We start from the raw sequence: 20,577 nt of genomic DNA, 5'->3' as shown, positions 1-20,577 counted from the left end.
ATATTTGCAGCACGTACAGGTGGGAATTGAGTCTTTGGATGCGTTCAGCATTTGATAAGTAATTTTAGTTGTCCAAATGTAGCTCAAACCCACCGACATTTCTCAAAACAATCTCACAAAAGGTCTATTTAGTAGCTGTTCTGGTGCTCACATCACACGGTCTTCATCAGCAGAAGCTCAAATTTCCCTCCTCTGTGAACACCTCTCTGGTTCATGTTGGCCTATAAGGAATTCAGCAGATATTATATTCAACTCCACCTGCTGATGAAGCTCATGGGATGTGATCAAAGCTATAGAGCACCAACAAAACTGACCTTTTTTCATCTGTTGTTTCCGAGGTGAAGAGTGACCTTTGAACCTCAGCTTTTAGGCCAACATGATTGCGAGATCCTTAAAGCGTTCCTTAGAGAAGAGGGAAATTGAGCATCTCTTGCTGAGGTGATGGCTCATGTGATGTGATCAAAAGCTCCAGAACAGCTCCTGAATGGACCATGTGGTGAGATTGTTTTCTCAACTACAGGATATTATTTTAAATTATAGTGGATGTTCCAAAGTGTCCAAAGATACAAAATTTGGGGGAAATGTATTGAAAAAGATGAACCAGGCATTTAAAATATGTCAGTGTTGAGGGAGTGGTGAAGCCATAAAGTACACAGTCTTAACATTTCACTAAATAAGATGATATAAAATATGTGTGAATATGTCTTACTGTCCTTAAAGTGCTCAGAGGAACTGAACATTTTGGGGGAAAAGGTAGAAAACAGACAGAATGGAAATTTCCATTTACTCAAAAACTCACCAAGCACTTTATTCGGAACATCTGTGCAATTTAATGTAATCCAAAATAACAGCTCTGCCATAAATTCTACTTTATGTTTATTAATGAGGTCATAGTGGGTGGTGTTGTACTGGATTGTATTATATTGAAAAGTGTTCCTAATATTTGTCAACACCATTAACATACATGAGGGTGGAAAAACATTAGGAGCACTTAATGCGCTCCAGTACACCACCATCACCCACTAGGAAGTCAATAATTAACATAAAGTAGAATTATCACCTTTCTGACAATGTCAACAAAAACTGAAAATGTATAAGCTCCCTAAAAGTAGAATTTATGTCAGAGCTGTTGTATTGGATCACGTCAGATTGCACAGGTGTTCCTAATAAAGTGCTCAGTGAGTGCACATTTCCATGGCAACTCCACCTACTGATGAAGATGGTGTTATTTGAATGAAAGCTCCAGAGCATCTACTGAATGGACCTTGTGGTGAGATTATTTTGTCAACTACTGTATGTAAAAGGCTACACTGTAAAAATAAAGGTAGTAGAATTAAGAACAAAACCAATAGTTGAAGAGGTTAAATGAAAGATTAAAATGTTAATTAAAGGTGAAAGTCGTTGTGTAATTAAAGGAATGGGTTCAAGTCCTTCTTAAAACAACAGTCAGGTGTCCAAATGACACATTGACACATATTTTTCTCGCTATATTCATTCCTCCTGTTCATACAGACCATTAGAAGATCCCTTTATAACGCACTTACAATATAAGTGATGAAGGACAAAATCCACAGTCCTCCCTCCGTGCAAAAATATATTTTGCACGGAGTTTATCTGAAGGAAAACCTCTTTCAGCAGACAGACTTGAAAAATTGTGAACATATCCTCTAAGTCAATGGTTTCCAATCGGGGGTCCGGACCCCCACAAGGGGTCGATGGATTAATCCAAGAGGTCACGATATTATAGGACAGAACAAGAGAGCAGAAAAAAACATATTTTTGACACACAAATTAGCTTTTTCCCCCAGGATTTCCTCAAATGTTTGCTTTACTTGATGCAATTTATTGTATTTTATCTCCTTGAGCCTCAAACAGTTATTAAAAATTAAACAAAACAAGTCCTCTTTCATTACAATACAACGTGTGACTTTGGGCTCATAAGCCAAAAATGCTGGGAGCCACTAAAGTGTCCCGAGCAAGACATGAGCTCTCAGTTTTTGTTTGCAGGTCCTGCAGGACTTCCTCCTCCAGACCAGCAGGTGGCAGCTTGTAGATTATCAGCAGCAAACAGTAATCCAACATGTCTGCCCCCTGAAGGATGCTGCTAGCGGCGTGAAGGTGCAGGACACTTGACAGGTATGATCAAACTCTGGTTCGTGTCTTTTCTTTGGAGTTGAACACGATGTTGTTTGAATGAGTGTGACAGTTTCCCGCCGTGTGTTTGGCTGCTCGGAGTGTTTATGGCGCTCATGTGACTGTAGCTTCCTCTGATGTTCAATGTGACTGCTGTGTGTTGAGCTGCTGTTCGTCACGTTTAACGTTTATTAGGCAAGGTTTTAAAGTTCACCTTCAATTAAAAAATATTGTTTTTCTTCTTGTTCCTACAGTTGGATGTTTGAGTTTCACTGAGCAGAAAGATGTTTGTGCAGTTTGACACTTAAAGGCTGTTTTCACATTAATCTGCTCAAAATAGAAAGTTGCTCTGCTCATTTTTTTAGTTTATTTGTCAGGTACAATGAAAACAAACAAACAAAAAACACAGTAACAGTTACAATAACATGATACAGATGTGTTGCATATAGGATTTCTAGCCAAGGCTAATTTGTGACCCCTGTCCCTGGTTTGGCTTTTCTACTAAAAAATGGTCACAATATGTCGTCATCACCAAAAGTACATTAGTTAAACTGAGCTCATAATAAATAGTGACATTCTCAAACATGTGACATGATTATACAAACATTACAACGTTTACATCACTGAAAATCCCATTTTAATGAGCAGGCCTACAAGCATGATTTGTTATGTCACAACTGGTTTTGGAGCCGATTCTGGTTCAGTATTCAACTTTCACACAAGTGTGATGTGGAAACTTGAAGCCTGCAGTGCACAAACAACGATAATTAAACCTTACAAGGAAGTAGGGCACATCTTGTGTCCAGCTGTTAAACTTCTGAGATAAAAAAAAAATTATATTTGCATATTCATAAATAAATAAATGAATGAATTTTAATGAGGGAGAAGGAGGAGATGACATTTTAAGGATTTAAACAAGATAATTGAACTTTTTTTGTAGAAAAACAATATCAGACACAAATTATTATTCAAAGTGGAGTGTTTCATATACATCTTAAATGTGTCTGGAGGGGATCTTTAAAAATGTAGATACACATTGTTCAGGCTTGTTCTTCATCTTGTAGTTTTAACGTGATATCTGAGGAAAGGCTCTTCATCTGTGGTTTAACAAATTAATCAGGTTCATTTTTATTAACTGGTAACTTTACTGTCAGTGATGTAGGAAGTATTCAGATCCTTTACTTAGTAAAAATACCAACACAGCAATGTAAAAATACTCCATTACAAGTAAAGGTCCTGCATTCAAAATCTTCAAAATCAAGTATTGTCAGCAAAATATATTTAAAGTATTAAAAGTAAAATTACTCATTATGTAAAATGGCCCAATTTAGAGTGTTATATTTGTTATACATGTGTGTTTAGTACATTATTTCAATATTAAAACTGATTCATTGATGTGTCAATGAATCAGTTTTATGTATAATATATTGATCTGAAGTAACTGTAACTGTCAAATAAATGTAGTGGAGTATGAATATAAAGTAGCACAAAATGGAAATACTCATATAAAGTACAAGTACCTCAAAATTGTACTGAATTGTACTTCAGTGAATGTACTTTGCTACTTTCCACCACTGATTATTGATTAATTTTTTGATTATTTTCTTGATTACTCAATGAGTTGTTTGATTTATAAAATACCACATAACGGTGAAAAATGCAGATCACTGTGTCCCAAAGCCCAAGATGGCGTCCTCAAGTGTCTTGTTTTGTCCAACAGTATAAAACCCAAAAAATATTCTGTTTACTGTCATAAAGGATTAAAGAAACCAGAGAATATTCACATTTAAGAAGCTGGAACTAGAGAATTTTGAAAATTGATTAACCGATTAGTGTGTGAAAAATTATTTGGACAAGACCAAAACCCCACTGTTTCAGTGGTTCATGACGTTTTTTGCTTGTGACAACTGAAATGAACCCTCAAGTAGCGCTATGGAGCAGATTATTTATGCGTAGGTCACTGTTTTGTTGCACGTGGTCGAGGCAATACACAGTCCTGTCAATGCTTTCACATTATTCCACTGATCTACAGGTGGCTGTGATGCACCGAGAAACGCAGCCATGTATCAGCAAAGGCAGAGACGAAGACCGCAAGCTAGTAAACATGGATTGAAACAATTTGAAATACTTAAAAAATCAGCTTTGCAACTGTTCTATGAGGAATGAAAAGCATTGCAGTGAAAAAACACTTTTGTTAGACCTCAAGGATGTTTTTGTGAATCACACTCGGTATAAACAAAACCTTTTTGTCTACAAGAAAACTCCACAGAGCACCTTTTTAACACAAAGTAATTTATACCATAAGACTATTCATCACACAGTGCTCAGTATGTCTGTGAGTTGGCAGCAGTTCAATGAAAGGGAGATGTATTCACTCAAAGACTCAAAGTTTCATTGCAAGAATCTTTTTAATTGTATTTCACAAGAACAGAGCAGAGATTAGAGGAAAAAAAATATGCAGCTGAGTTTAGTTTTATTCTTTATTCCTATGATTAATCCTGTAGTAATTTTATGAACCCTTGTCGGGCCCATGTTGCCTCTAAGTTCCCATCAAGAACCGTGAACACAACCCACTACGGCAGCTTCATTGTATTTGTATTGATATATTGATCTATCCAATAACTCCTGTAGTGGAATACTACCTGACTCCAGCGTTTCTGTAGTTTGATGAACCACATCTGTATTCAGGTTTATGCACCTTTAAAGCACCATTTAAACTAAAATAAGTTTTTGAGCTGAATTTTGACACAGGGCCCTTTTACATTACACAATAAGGGACATATAAATGGTGCAAATGCATAAACAAATGTGAAAGTCATCAAATTACCAAAAAGCAATTGGCACACAGTGAAACTGGAGCTTTTGGGGCCCCTGGAGGTCTGTGGCAAATGCTCACTCTGCATATGCCAGTGTAGTTTAAATTTTGATAGAGCATAAATTACAAAAACAAACCAGCACATAATGTTTTTTTTTTCTTTTTTTTAAAGCCGAGCCATTTCACTGACTCTGCATATCTTTTGCTGGATAATCAGATTCTAACTTTAGCTTCAGCCAGACTCAGTGATCCAGCTGCAGCCCCACAGGAGCAAACGGCTCCACAGTTCAGAGCACTGACTGTGTCACTCTCCGGCTGCAGTCACACTTGGCTTCCAGTATCTGAGCTGTAATTCTGAAGAGAGAATTTTATAATGTCAGAGCCTCGCGTATCCACGTGTCGACTGTGATGCTTCCCCTGAGGATTTAATCATCTAAATCTCCGTCTGCATTGCTGTTCTTCCTCTCGGTCTCCTCACATTGATTATGTGCACGCTGTGGATGAATATTATCCTCACTGTAGAGAAGCCTGATGGTGGTATGAGTCAGATCACCTCCACATCATCTTTTGAAATTGTGTTTCTGCTTCTTTTGTACATCTACACCATAGAAATAACACATCCTGCTGTGAATCAGACAATAAAAGTTATAGTTGAGCCTCAACTTTAGCCTGTTTTTTGACACTCCAGTCAGTGGTTCGAGTTTGATGTGAATTGTGCTCTTATACTAGAAAAAAAAACTGACAGCTGTGTATCCACAGCATATAAAACAAGCTGCCTGCCTGCAAAATATATCACAAGATGATCTGAGCTGAATGCTGTTTTTACTTTTTTGGAAAAAATATTTCTCCTGCACCCAACCAAGCTGCTGATCCTTCATTGCTGGTGCTTGTTGCTTTTTTAGATTTATTCCGAGTGCAGGCAGTTTGTAACTTATTCTGTCGTGCCATTCAAACATGATGAGGAGGAGGAAATGTAATTCAGGGGAGCCAGTAAAGAAAACGGCCTCCCTGGGATTTGATCACAGGCAGTCGGAGATAATGCATGCAGTGAGTTTGGAGTGGTAGTCATCATTATTCAGCTACAAGGTCCTGGTTTGAACCCGAGCTGCGGTGATGGGCACGTACGTGCTGCTGCAGTCGTCAACTTTTCACACAGCAGCGTTAAAACAGTGCAGAGGACAGCCGCTGCCTTCATTAACTGTTTTATTTTTGCATGGTGGCTGCTTAACAGCTAGAAGACAAGTGAGCACCAGCATAACCAGACCATTAAAAACAGCAACAGATCAAAAGAACATGAAACTGTGTGGACACATATGTTACATCAGGCACCAATAATGACAGATAGCAGTTAGTTTAATGTTCTGTATGTGAAAATTGAAATTACACTTTGTATAATGATGTTCTGGGCTGGAAAACAAGCTGAGAGAAGAAAACTTTTATCCTGCAGTTTTGATGAATGTTTTGGCAACTTATTAAATGAGCTGAAACCATTAGTTTATTTATCCAGTAGTCAATCAACAGAAAATTAATCTGCAACTATTTTGATAATCAATTAAGCGTTTAAGTAATTTTTCAAGCAAAAATAAACATTTGGTGGTTTCAGCTTGTCAGATATTATGATTGATTATAGGAAACTTAATATCTTTGGGTTTTGGACTGATGGTCAAAGAAAACAAACAATTTGAAGACGTCGTCTTGGTTTTGGGACGTTGTGACATGTTTCATTATTTTCTAGCTTTTTATACACTAAACAATAAAACAAAAAATGCATTAACTGATTAATTAATAATGAAAATAATGGTTGCAACTCTAAGTTTGTAGCATTGACATTAATTGGGTCTAAGCCCTGAAAACTGCCTCAGATCAATATAAAACAAAAGTATGTGGACAGGGGTGCCCACTTACTTATGACCATATAGTTGTATGTTTTAATAAGCACTAGAGCCCAGTTGGTAAATCAGCTGGGCCAGTATATCTGTATTGGAACTGCAGAAACTGCACAGAATCGCCAAAGATGTTTGACATTGTTTAGGCACAGCGTCACCATTATATAATTTGTCCACCAGAGAAAACTGACGGGTTGATTTTTCAGCGGCAAAATGTCCCACTCTGTACATATCAAAAATGTTTCTTAATATCCAATATCATCTGTGGAGCTGCAACTAACAATTATAATTTAATTATCGATCGATTAATCGATTAATTATTTAGTCTATAAGCTGTTTACCTTGCGAGGCAGCTGGACTCACAAGATGATAGGAGACATCACAGTGGTTCGGACCAATCAGCATCCTAATCAGAAACTACTGGCAGGTAAAGGCGTGGTTTAGGTGATACGACAGCGAGAAGCGACTGTTCGTTCCAAAACAACAATGGCGGCTCCTAAAGAGGTCAGTGTAGATGCTGCTATAGCATCAGTTATATCAGAACTGGAGAGTATTTATATAACTACATAGCTAACTTTCAAAGTTCCTCAGACTGCAGCTTGTTGTGTTTCCTCCTCAGTGCTCTCCTACTACGTGATATGGTTCATTGATCTGATTGATTGATAGATGGTGATGTCCAAGGTCTCATCCAATCAGCTGCCAAGTTCTTTGTTTTTTGTTTGAAAGTTTTCCAAACTGATTCCAAGGACGACTTCTCAGATGGCTCTGTGTAACAAACCATCTGTTGTGTTAGGTTAATAAAATGTCAGATAATTGTGAAAAATGCCTGTTTAATTTCCCACAGTACAAGGTAACTTTTTCAAATGTCTTGTCTAAAACCCAAAAATAATCAGTTTACAGTGACACAAAACACCAAAATACAAAATAGTAGTAAAATAGTTGCTGATTAATTTTCTGTTGATCAACCAATTGTTACAGCAATGTAACTCAGCATATAATGAAAGATGACGTTGCTCAATGTTCTGTGAAGATTGAAACGACATTGTATAATGATTCTTTTGAATTTAAAACATGCTGAACACTTGAAACCTTTCCTCTCCAATTTGGATAAATATTTTGGCACAGATTAAATGTCTGTCTGCAGAGTAAGAATATCAGCTAAATGTGATTTGAATTTAAAGTGGTAATACCTTTTATCAGAATCTATTTTTTCCAAGGTAATTGCACACTGAAAATTTGATACGAAGCAGTTCTTGCCATTTGCTGCTTATTTTGTAGTTAAAAGCTAATGAGATCTCGTGTTACATCAAATTACTTGATGTAGAATTAGTTTATTTCTGATAGTTTGGACGTGACGGTGAAGTCGTTTATTTCTGAAATGCACAAATTAGCTAAGAGCTCGGAGCGACGACACCTGCAGGTTCAGATCTGGGCCAAACCAGGTCATGTTAGTTCCCTTTTCCAGTCTTCGGGGATCATTCAGACTCTTCTTGAGTTCTTCGTTTTATTTGACTGGCCTTCAGCACTTGGCGTTCAGCAATCAATAGCTCCAGGGCTGAAGTTTGATGGGATGAATACTAATGTAGTGGAACAGCACTGGCATATGACTGGCTCTCTATTACTTCATATCTGACGTTTTCTCTTAATCTTAGCGAAAGTGTCTCCTGTGGCTCGGTGAATGATCACAGCCCAGTACATTTGTTCTATTTGGCCACTGCATTAGGTTCATTGATTACAATTAATCTGTGGCTCCTAATTCATAACATGGTGCCATCTAAGCAGATACAGCCTCCCACAGTTCCCTGCTGTCAGTGAAGGCTCTTCCTGTGCTATCTATTGTGCTGTTTACACAGGTTTTGCTATATTATGCATTCAAGGACACCAGTCATTTATTGTGGCTCTAATGGTATTCAAACCTTTCTTCAAAGACGGGCAGAAACATAAAACTGCTTTTATAATTTTATTAGTTGTGCGTTCTTTTTTTTTCTATTAGCATCCAGGGACATCAGCTCGTCTCCAGAGCCTTTCTTCCCGCTTGTCTTAAATCCATTTGGTGGCAAGGACGTCTAGTGGTGACAGAGGCCATCTGAGAAGTCTTTACTGCACTGCTAATTTATTGTGAATTAATCTCTCAGCTTAATGTCCTTTTATATAAAATGTAAAGGTGAACTCTACCACTAGATGGACTGCCAAACTAAGGGTTGAATAAAAACCGATTGTCAGAGCTGGTTTTAGTGTGTTTGGAAGACAAGAAAGAATGATTTCTTTTGTAATTTCAAAGAATCCAAATCACGGTTTCTGTTTGGAAATGAGTCCTGACAGGTTTTATCTGTTTAAAGAGATGGAATAAGAAATGGGTTTTATTTTAATACAGAGCGATGAGACTGGAATAAGAATGCTTTAGCCATTGGGAGAGGAAATGTGTATCAGGTAATGGATCGCACATGTGAAATCTACCACATTGGACAGAAGTGTGCTTTAGTAAATTAAATATATCAACTGACATAATCTTAATTAGGGCTGGAAATGACCAGAAACTGTAGATAACATGTTATCACGTCACATGGGGAACAGTTGGAGAGGACGTTGCATCGGGTAAAAAGTAATAAAAAAACAATATTCAGCTGCCCAAATGAACATTATAACTGCTTTTTCTTGCTCTAATCAGAAAAGAAATGTAGTAAAAGGTTATTTGAAGATAATTTGAAGCTTTAGCTGTCCCAATTTGTTAAATCAAGCAAATTTCTCTTAACGTTAGTGCCAAATTCTCTTTTTTCTTACAATACTTCAATCATAGGGAAACACTGTCTTGGGAAATGAAAAGTTTTTTTATAAAAAGAAATAACTTTGGAAGATATCCACTTGATTTAACCAACTCAGACAGCTAAAGCCTCATATTAGCTTTAGACAAACTTTTAAGTACATTTTTGAACAAAGTGAGGACTATGGATTTTGTCTCCCATCACTTACAGTGAAAGCACATTTGAAGGGGATCTTTTTAAATCCAGTATGAACGGGAGGAACGATTCAATGTTTGTATAGACACCTGACTGTTGTTTTAAGAAAGACTTGAAAAATTGTGAACCTATCCTTTTAATATGAGAGAGAGGGATCACTGGTATGAGATCAGAAGTTGTTATCTGTAGAAATCCTGTTCTGAGGCACCAGAATCATATCTGGAGAGAAAACATTGGATCAGTAAATCCTTAATTAAGGGAAAGAAGACATTAAATCACAAACACAAATATGAAGGATGCAGGAGTCCAGTTGTGGCATCAGTACCACCAACAAACCATCACAGTTTGCCATGACTTGTACAAAATTCTACATACAAAAGAGTTAAAACTAGAGTAATAAGTTTACATCCCAGTTAGAGCTGACACTAACCATGATTTTCATTATTGATCAGCTGATCATAATCTTGATCGATCATTTGCCAGAAAACTGTGAAAAATGTCTGTCACAGTTTCCTAAAGCCCGAAGTGTTTTCATTAGAGCTGCGACGATTAGTTGATTAATTAATTAGTTGACAGCTATAACATTAATTGCCAGCTATTTTGATAATCGATTAATCGTTTGGAGTCATTCTGTAAGAAAAGAAAAGTCCAAATACTCTGATTCCAGCTTCTCAAATGTGAATATTCTCTACTTTTTATTTTCGTCTTCTATGACATTAAACTGAATATCTTTGGGTTGTGGACCGTTGGTCAGGACAAAAGAAGACATTTGAGGACATCATCTTGGGCTTTGGGAAATTTCTGGACCAAACAACTAATCAATGAATCAAAAAAATAATCGACAGATTAATCAGTGACGGAAATAATCGTTAGTTGCAGCTCTAGTTGTCATCAAATTGCCTTTTTTGTTTGACCAACACTCTGAATCCCCAAAATATTGAATTAACCATCACATAAGACTAAGAAAAGCAGCAAATCTTCACAAATTACAAACTGGAGCTGGTTTGACATTTTAAAAATGACTGAAACATTTAATTGATTATCAAAATAACATGTTATTTTTCTGCAGATCGACTAATTGTTGCAGCTCTAATCTCAGCAATTTAAACTCAATTACTTGTTTTTTTTTTAACATACAGAGGAAACATTTTCCATTTCCTGACACTAACCTAAAGTAACAGTTAACCATGTTGGTATCAAACCTTAGGGAGCATAAGACCCCCAACCCTACAAAGATGGTTTAGGACGGGCCGTAGACTAGCTGAAGAGAAACATAAACCAACCACATAAAGATGCTCTGGTAGAAATAAACCGTGGAAAAAGCTTTTATATGTTACCACTGCATGTCCACTCAAACGAGTCTTTGTCAGAGTGTCTCTCTGATAGGATGATAATATCTGATTCTTTACTTCATGTGGCAACACAGAATCCGCGCTATCAGAAAATCTCTCTTCATTGACTTCACTTACTCGATTTTTAATTTAGCAGAGATATAAAGAGGAGAAGGCAGATAATGTGCAACAAAGGTTATTGAACCAGACTGGAATTTGTGTTGTCGCAGGCACAAATCCTGATCCCACTGAGAAATCAATTAGTATTCAGATTTTTATTTCATCAGACAGCAGTAAAAAGATGTGAAAGATATAAAGAGAAGACATGACGTCCTCCCGGCCGGTTCAATGTCAGGATCATTTATAACATTGACGAAAGTCTGGGACTTTTAAACCAAAGAGATGCCTCAAAGACCTTTTCTTCCATTATTTAAGAATGATACTGCCAACCTTGACTTGTAAGTAAAAAATAACAGATTTAGAGGCATCATTGACGTTCCCCGCTGTTCGGTTTGTCTCCTTAATGAAGACTAAAAGAGAGCCTAATAGCCTAAACAACAAACAGCGGTGGGCTTCACCGGTGCAATTAAGCCCACATTTTTTTAATAGAAAACTGATTAATTTCTTTAATCAAAGTCAGCTTTATCCTTGGAGCGCAGTCAGTTTTAATTATGTTGAAAGCCGCCACAGAAACCGCTCTTACTGTTCTGTGAAAACCTTCAGACATTTCAGACACATTATAATGAATAGATGATAAAAAAAAAAAACGTAATGAGTTTCTACACCGGGAGTCTAATTTCAGATTATCTTTCACAACAGTTCATGGAAACCTGCACATAATCGTGACAGGCGTGATCCTTCTGCTTTTTCACCCGTGTGCTGAGTTTTATTGACATGTTTACCTCTGTCAGCGATGTTTTGTTTCCAGCCCTGATGTTTGTCTGACAGGCGACTGGAGAACCAATTTTTTTTCTCCCAGATTTCCTAGACAGAGAGACCGAGGAACAGTTGCTTGGATTTTGGCGGTGAGAGATGATTCGTTAACCAAAAAAAACACAAGAATGAATAAAGACTTCACACCAAATCCTTAGTGAATGTTTGCAAGGGCGAGAACTTGAAATTGTAGGAAAAAGGAAAAGGCATTGTCGGTTGTAACGGCAATTTAGAAAATTGTCCAACATCGGCGGTGGTTTGTGTTCCCTTATGGCTCATCTCACCTTCCTTCTATTAGGTTATAATTTAAATGCTGGCTTTGTGGCATGTCATTCATCAAGCACATTTTAACAAAGTGCTTTTATGCAGTAACTACGCAGGCCCGGACAAATTGCTTTTTCCTGTGTACTCCTTGTTATCGACGACGCTGTTGCCAGTAATTGCCGTAGGAATGTAATATTCCGCTTAAAGAGCAGCTCAAAATTGTGTCTGTTCCTTTTGAATTACTGCGGCTTTGATTTGATTATTCACAGCAAAAAAAAAAAAAACACTAACCCAGCTCTGATTGAAGCTTATTGTACAGCCTTGAACCATGTTTCCGCAGCCGTACACAGTTTAATTCTGCTTTATTCCTTGAATCTAGTGTAAATTCAGCTGTGTGCAACCTACTGTGAGTGCAGTTGTGATGCCTTATGTAGGTCAATTCTTCTTCAGCTCTGCCTTGTGATGAGTGATTTCATTTTGCGAGGGAACTGCGGTTTTATTATTCATACTCCAACAGAGATTGGAGTTGCGGTGCATTAAAGCATGACGTTGTCATTTCCCCCCACTCACAGAACTGTTATTCCCATTGCCCCAAATTGGAATTAAACCCAACATTTGATGCTGGCTCTAATTGTTTTTCTCTCTAAGTCACAAAACTCCAGTTAAGCCTCGTCTCTCTGGATGTACAATATGTCATTTTACTGAGCGATATCTTTTTGTAGCGTTTTGGGTTTTTTTTCTCCACTCAAACTGCTGTTTTAGTTATTTTTCCGCAGTTCACCAGTTAAGGATTCATGAGTGTTTCTGTCGTTGTTTGATAACTGAAGAGGGTTTTCTCAGTTCAGATTTAATCCATACTGGTCTTTGCAGTCTCTAACTGGCTCCAAAATTGATCTGAACTGCAACACAATTTTTCTACAATGAAGTAGCTGAGCACATTAGGAGAGAAGTGTGAAATTGACCTCTGAAAAGTAGCAGCGTATTTGAGTTACATTGTAAAGACGGCTATTGAGGGAATTCAAACTAAATGGATTCTATTTGAGAGTCTTTCTGCAGTATGCGGATCACCTTAATGCCCTTACAAATATTGCCTCATGGTGGTTGTACTTTAACGGCTGCTGGATAATCAGCAGCCCAGATAGAATCGCAACTTTTCTTGGGAGCGGTTTCTCCTGGTTTGTTGCTCTGAAGCAGCATGAGGTCCCATATATCTTTTTGGTACTGTCTCTTCTGTTGATCTAATTGGATACCCTCTGTTGCCTTCAAAGAATCATTGCTGGACCTCTTCTCTTCCCTCAAGTACTTATTTTTATTGAATGCAGCGTTCCCCCGAATCACAAGGCTCAACCTTAAAACTTCTATTTGTCCCTTGGCTCCAGTCATTGATCTTTTTTTTTTTTTTAAAGTCGTGTCAGTATCACTTTTATTCCAGCAGAGGATTATAGGCCTGCTTTTATGTGCTCTGCCTCCCTAGAGAAAGGCCAGGAGTTCAGGCCATTTTCCCCACTCCACTAATTGACTCCTAATTTGGCAAATGCATTTTAAGGTGGAATGAAAAACATGACCCCTCCTTTGCGTTCATATACAACGATGACACTTCCACCCCTTTCCTCCGTGTATAAGTGTTGTCACTTATCCCTCCTCCGCCCCTGACACTTGACCCCTACTGATGGAGGAGGAGGCTCTGCTGCAGCACAGGGAGCTCAGTGGTGACACATCTGAGATGGAGGCGAGGCATTTTGGCATGCGTCCCGCGATTTCTAGAGAGAAGTTTTAAATCCTGCCAGGTCTCAGGCTCCTCAACGTAGCGAGCATCTCACTTTGCTGCTGATCCGCACCGCAAACACCTCCAGGAAAGTGGCTCTCACTGAGCCGATCGAAGGCAAAGATTTTCTTAATTACTCGCCCGCTGCAATGGAAAGGCGCGGTTTTCACCTGTGGGTATCGGTATCGACTTGACTGTATGATCATTTAATGAGCCCAGCGTGTAAATGATTTGTTGCACTTGTTTATGCTTGAAAAGCTAATTTGTTTGTTTTTCTTCTGCTTTTTCAGTGGATGGATTCTTTGTTGACTTCGAGGCAGATTTAAGGCTTTCCACACAGACCAGGATGTCAAAGATCTCCAAGGCAGCCAAGGCTGTGAAAAAATTGGATGTAAGCGGTGTAATCCGGGCTATAGTGAGGTCAGGACAAGCAGCTCCTGGACCCCCACTGGGCCCCATCCTCGGGCAGGTAAAATTACTTACGATTCCACTTCTTGTTCCATCTGTTCTCCTCAAGTAATCAGGACTATTAACGTAATTGCCGGAGCAGAGCTTCATTTTATCAGCCGTCCTCCAACACACAGCTCTCATTAACTGCAAGACAACCTGATCCTTCCCTTTTGTCACTTTGCCGAAAACACAGTTGCCTCTCTCCCCTTCAGTCACCTCTCCGTACATCCTCATCACCACCTCTGTCTCCTCCCATAGCTCTATTCATATTCCCATCCATTCTTATTCTAGTCGCACAGCTCCATTGTGCAGGTGGGTGCCACGCTCTGCCTCAGTCTGCAACTATTTTCTCGCTGTTTCCAGGCCAGAGACACCAGCACCTCAATCCACAACAGCTGTCCGTTTGCATTAGCCTCACTCTTTACAAGCAGCAGATGAAATGGGATTGCACCTGTGAAGGTTTTGTCTTAAATTCTATATACTTTCTCCTGCTTCAATTGCTCCACAGGGACCGCTGAGGTTGTCTTGTTTTTTTTTTATTGCTCAGGGATGCACCACACAACTTTTTCACCACCGATGCCAATTCCAACTACAAAAATTTATGTATTAGCTGGCACAATAATAAAATAACTCAGCAGTGTTCAAGCATTGAGCAATGAACAGTACAGGGGGAATAGAATAACTGAGGCTGAATCATCTTTAGTTATAAATAAAATCATCCTCTTGTATTTGAAAAAGTTGCATGCTGACCGTCTGTGTATTAATCTAATCTTAAAACTGATCACACAAGTGTATTGTATACAAATGATCTGTTTAGCCTCTTTAACAGACAGTGCTCATCAATCCTCCCAGTTATCCATCTCTGTGACTTAATGATGACACTCAGACAAGAGAAAAGGAAACGTGAACACAAGTGAAAGAAATGGGAGCTACACTGCACGTATTTAATGGTATCAGGAAGGAAACCAATGTTGGTGTCAGAGAGATATTAAATGATCTGAAAGTCTCATATTTCTCTCATCTGACATCTACAGCAACAGTGCCATAATTTCAAGGTCCTGTTGAAAATTATGTACTTTGCTGTCACTTGCTGCACAACATAAACTATAACATAGGATCTGTTCATTACTGGAAACCTGATCACCAGCCAGACTCAGACTTAGATTTAGTGCTCACAATTACTGCTCCTTTAAGTTGTTTTAAACACATTCCTCTGCTGTTTTGCTCTCCTTAATAACATTTTAACTACCTCTTTGTTTTAGTCGGCCTGCACATTTTCTCCCTGCCCAATGCTTTGTTCCCATTTAGTTTTAAGTTTTTTCAACCCTCTCTGTTCTCTCCATCTCAGTTTTAGTGTCGGTCCATCTCTCACTCCACATGCTGCATCATTTATAAACGTAATGTCCATGTCTCATCTAAAACACTCAGTTCTACCTTTGCTGAAACCGAATGTCTCCATAAGTTATAACTGAGTCATGGAGTCTCAGAGTTTTCCACATCAGAGGGAACCGAAGAGACCAGCCTTAAAGCTGCGATAATCAATATTTTTGCTGATAGTAACAAACCCACAGAGACATCACCCTGCAGTTCCTCTCGGCTCTACAGAGCTTTATAGAGTCTTTCAACACATTGTTTTGGTTTCACAGCCCGCAACTTTATTTTTCTTTATTCACTCACATCTCCAGATGCAGCAGGCGGCTGTTTCCAGCAAAAAAATCTCAACAAACCGACTGTGTACAACCTGCCCAGCTTCCAGACAGCAGACAAAGTTATCGACCAGCTGGTGAACATGGCCAGATATTTTTTTCAGGAGCTGGTGGCCAAAAAATCACTTAATACAAGTTTAATGAAGAATCTTGCAGACACACACAGATGGTGGTCAGAACCTTTGAGATTGAAGTGTAACAGTGACTTCTGAAGGGCAAATACAGTGAGTAGTACAGTAATGATTTCTGCAGTCAAGAAACATCCAGTAAAAAGGAGAATCTGTGCTTTAATCTCATCCCAGTTCAGCTTCTTTTATTCCTGCTCAAAAATGCAGCAGCCAGGATTTTAACTGCTGCCAAGTGAAGAGACTGTAATAACCCAATTTTACTGTCTCTGAACTGTTTACCAGTTAGATCTATAATTGATTTAAAGTTTTTTACAGATCACATTTAACGAGCAGCTAAATCTTCCTTCCCTTCAGCTACCTCGGAGTTCCCTCTGAGCTGAAGCTAAGAATTAAGTACCTCGCTCGGATTGTCACTCACACTCGACTGTAAAGGTCATTGAGTTTTTAATGTGTGGCACATCGGTGGCACGCCCTCCCTCAGGAACATCTAGATATCAATCAGATATGATTTGTTCCACCTTGTTAACTAACTTTTAACAGAAATGGCATTGTACACCTATAATATTTTATGCAAAAACATATTTTTTTGTAGCAAAATCACATTTCTTGAATGGCAGAGGGCATATTTTTAACAGTGTAGTCCACTGATTTAGCACTGCAGTCCTATATCGTAGTTGCACTCACTATGGACAATTTTAACAAAAAAGAAAAATTAAAAATCGATGCTACAGAACCTGAAGTATCATAACACAAGCCTGGCTACATCGACCGCCAACAGTTTGGTTGTAGATAGGGTGTGTTATACTAATGTAGCCTTGAGCTTCCAGCCTTAAGCAGGGATGAGGAGCCGGCTACAGAGGTCTGGTAACCTCACTTCTTTCTAACTCCACACCTGCAGATTTTTTTCCGTTTTCAAACTTGCAGTTTTCCTCCCCAGTCAATCACTTGAGGCAATTCATCAGATTTTATGCAGCTCCCTCTGGAGCCACAAAAGGCTTTTTACAATTTTTTTCACATATGCAGTCTTGCTCCCCAAGACCTGTAAATACTCTGGTGTGTAAAATCGATGGAGTTCCTCTTTGGGAAGCTTCCAATAGTTGTACACAAAATCTCCAACAATAGCAAGCATACATTTTTCAACAATCCTCTGTGTGTCTCACATCATATAAAACAGTGTCACTGTGACATGAGTGCAGATGTGTCAGCATCAGTGAGCACATGTGGTATTTTTGGATGTTCTTCCCCCCAAAAAACACAGTTTCCCTTCCCTAACACACTGTGGTTTGAATTGATCATTTTGAAGGATCTTGAATTTGTGACAGCTCAAGATAACACACAAACTAACTAGACCAGGTCAAAACCTAGTATTTGGCTGGACTGTGTATGAAACAGGGGTGTAACGGTACACAGTATGTACCTCAGTTTTGGGGTCAGGGTTCAGTTCATTTTACAGCAGAAAAAAAGGCAGAAAACCTTTTAGTCTTTTAAAATGTAAACATCTATCAATGGCTCATTGGCCAAAACTGTTACTTAAACAGTTTAGTTGTGCTGCAGTGGAAACTTACTGAAACTATTTAGTTGTGCTGCAGTGGAAAAGGAAAACAACCTTCCTGTCTCTGCAAGGAGTCAGAGCACCTGCTGACAGCTGTTTTATGCTGATTTATGGTCTAACTGTATATAAAGTAGTTGATACTAGCTCCACCTCCAGCAGCTACAACAGAAACATGCTGCTTACACAATGATGCTTCAGTATTAATAATCAAATGATGTCATATATAATAATATATCAGTCAGAGGGACCAAACCACGACCTTCACTGAAATACTACTACTACATTTTTTCTCTCTATGAACTGGTTCTTATGACGTACTGTCTGACCACGTTATGGGGACGGGGAGATGTGGTATTGTTTCACTACAGAGATAACGGAGCATATTTTAATAATAGTGTTGCACTCGGTCAGTGTTATGGGTCTCTAGTTTGTCAATGTGAAGGCAGTGACACTACAGAGTAAACAGGCTTCCTTGGCTAAGCCAGCTAGCATACCCATGAGCTTGCTAGTGGTGTGGTGCCAAAACATTTGGCGCGGAACTTGCACTCTATAACTATTATTCCGCATGTTGGACTAAGTGGATCATTTAAGTATTTTGACAGTAATAGTTTGGGTCACAAAGCATCTTCTTTTTATGACTGCATGCACCAAACCATATCGTCCATACCATGACGGTTTGGGACGAATACATGTACTGTTACACCCCTAATATGAAACGCTAGAGGGCTTTTAATATGAAACAGATACAGGAAGTGGCAGCATTCGACCAATAGTGTAACTTCATCACTCAACTACTTAGTCAGTCAGTCATCATCAATTAAGACATTAATCCTCAACATTAAGTAAATAATACTAAGTAGTACATAATGAAGAAAATAATAAAAACAAATGAATAAAAGATCTTTAAATATTGAGATAAATTGATCACTGAGTTGGTGATAGTGATTGATAGTGACTGAAGCATGTGATTTAAAGTTATCAAAGAACAGCGAGGTGCTAGGGGAAATCTAAGGGAATTATTTCTATCTGACATCAACTCTTCTCATTAGAAAGCTGTGGATTTTTTTCTGCTTGTTGAAGCGTCGTGTAAAGACGAGTCAGTTTCAGCTGGTTCTGAAGTTGGTGTGCAGGGCTGTGTCCACTTACGCAGCCTCCCACCAAGGTGCAGGCCTGCCTGCCTGCAGGGCTCCACTGTTAAGGCGCCTCCAGTGCTGACAATGCTCCCAGGCAACTCCTCGGGTGCAGTTGGTCCCTGAGAGAACAAGGGCCCAACAGCAAGCCTACCAGGTGGTCCGGCGGTTTCACTCCAGGACAGACGGGCAGAAGTCCAGGCTGATGCGTTGCTGATACGGTTAACCCAAGACAGTCAGATGTGGGCCTGTAGTATGGTCTCTGTTGATTCCTAGTGATTTTTTGGCTGAGTGTCAAATAAAATCTTCTGGCTACATTAACCTCTTTAACTAGGTTTGTTGAATAGTCTTGCGAGTAATTTCTGTTGGCCAGATATAAAGGGGACCTATTATGCTCATTTCCAGCTCCATATTTTTATTTTTGGACTCCACTAAAGTAGCTTTGCATGATTCACAGTTTAAAAGTTCAGTTCAGCCTCTGTCTCTTGACAGGCAGTCTTGGCTCCTGTCTCCCCTCCAGATGAGCCCAATGTGTTCTGATTGGCCAGCTTTCTGAGGGGCAGCCTTATCACAGTCGTGTTAAGTTGCTGCTGATGCAAACCCAACATTTCCTGCTTTACTGCTTCAAATTAAAAGCTTTTAAATGACTAAATAACGGGAGACTTTTATTGTTAAGATATTATTCAGAATTTTTTTTTCATTTACATTCATACTTTCCCCACTGAATCAGCAGAGCTTTGTTAACGTTGCTAAAAATGAGTCGACATAACATTTGTAGATATTAGAGCCGTTTGTTCATTGTCCTCAGACAAAAATCTAAAGCTGCATTCAGAGTCCATGGTTTTACAGTCTATTTGTTCTGACTGCAAACGGCAGGGGTCCCAGGCCATGTGCTGAGTGTGTTTGTGTGCGTGTGTGTTTTATGTGTGTGTGTTTATAAGACAGAGAGAGGGAGGGTGTAAGAAAAGAGGAGGTGTGTGTATTCAGTCTCATCTCCAGCTAAAATAACCCAAGCAGTCAATTTAGTTTCTTCACATCCTGCTGTTACTTCGTTATCTTGTCAGACCATCTGTCTCTCAAAGGGTTTTGAGAGCCCAGGGCCTGGTCTGGCCAGCGTCACCCTGTCACCCCCACTGTGAGACTGTGAGAGATGAAAGGGCCAGTTCTGTGAGACACTCACCTCTATGGCTCTTTGTGAAATTAAAGAAAAGTTTTGTCCAGTTGAATTCAGAAACAAAACAAAGCTGTCCTCCCTACAGTATTGTATTGTAAAATTGCAATTTTTGTCAGACTGACAGTCCAAAACACAAAGATATTCAGTTAACAACGATGTAAAAAGCAGCATATCCTCACATTTGAGAAGCTGGAAACAGCAAATGTTTGGCATTTTGGTTTGATAAATATCTTAAGTGATTATAAAAATCAGTGTTTCACCTATAATTGTAGAGGCCTGGTGGGCTGCCAGGCCAACGAGAGCCCCCGCCAGGCTAAACAAATCTCTTTTTTTTTAATGCCAAAAATAACACC

General features: G+C 38.9%; 1 protein-coding gene across 1 annotated transcript in view; it reads left to right on the top strand.

The window, feature by feature from the left end:
- The first annotated feature begins 1,213 nt into the window (after positions 1 to 1,213).
- The window catches only part of mrpl11 (mitochondrial ribosomal protein L11), a 46,085-nt gene continuing 26,721 nt past the window's right edge, over positions 1,214 to 20,577 (top strand). Inside the window, exons 1-3 of the mRNA XM_042419629.1 lie at positions 1,214 to 1,270; positions 2,008 to 2,136; positions 14,375 to 14,553. Coding sequence (XP_042275563.1) covers positions 14,431 to 14,553 — 123 coding nt within the window. The 5' untranslated portion in view covers positions 1,214 to 1,270; positions 2,008 to 2,136; positions 14,375 to 14,430. The remainder of the gene's footprint in view (positions 1,271 to 2,007; positions 2,137 to 14,374; positions 14,554 to 20,577) is intronic.

The sequence above is a fragment of the Thunnus maccoyii genome, chromosome 8 (genome assembly GCF_910596095.1).
Source record: "Thunnus maccoyii chromosome 8, fThuMac1.1, whole genome shotgun sequence".
Classification (NCBI taxonomy): domain Eukaryota; kingdom Metazoa; phylum Chordata; class Actinopteri; order Scombriformes; family Scombridae; genus Thunnus; species Thunnus maccoyii.
The sequence above is the reverse complement of the archived record's forward strand: the minus strand, read 5'-3'. Positions and strand labels throughout refer to the sequence as shown.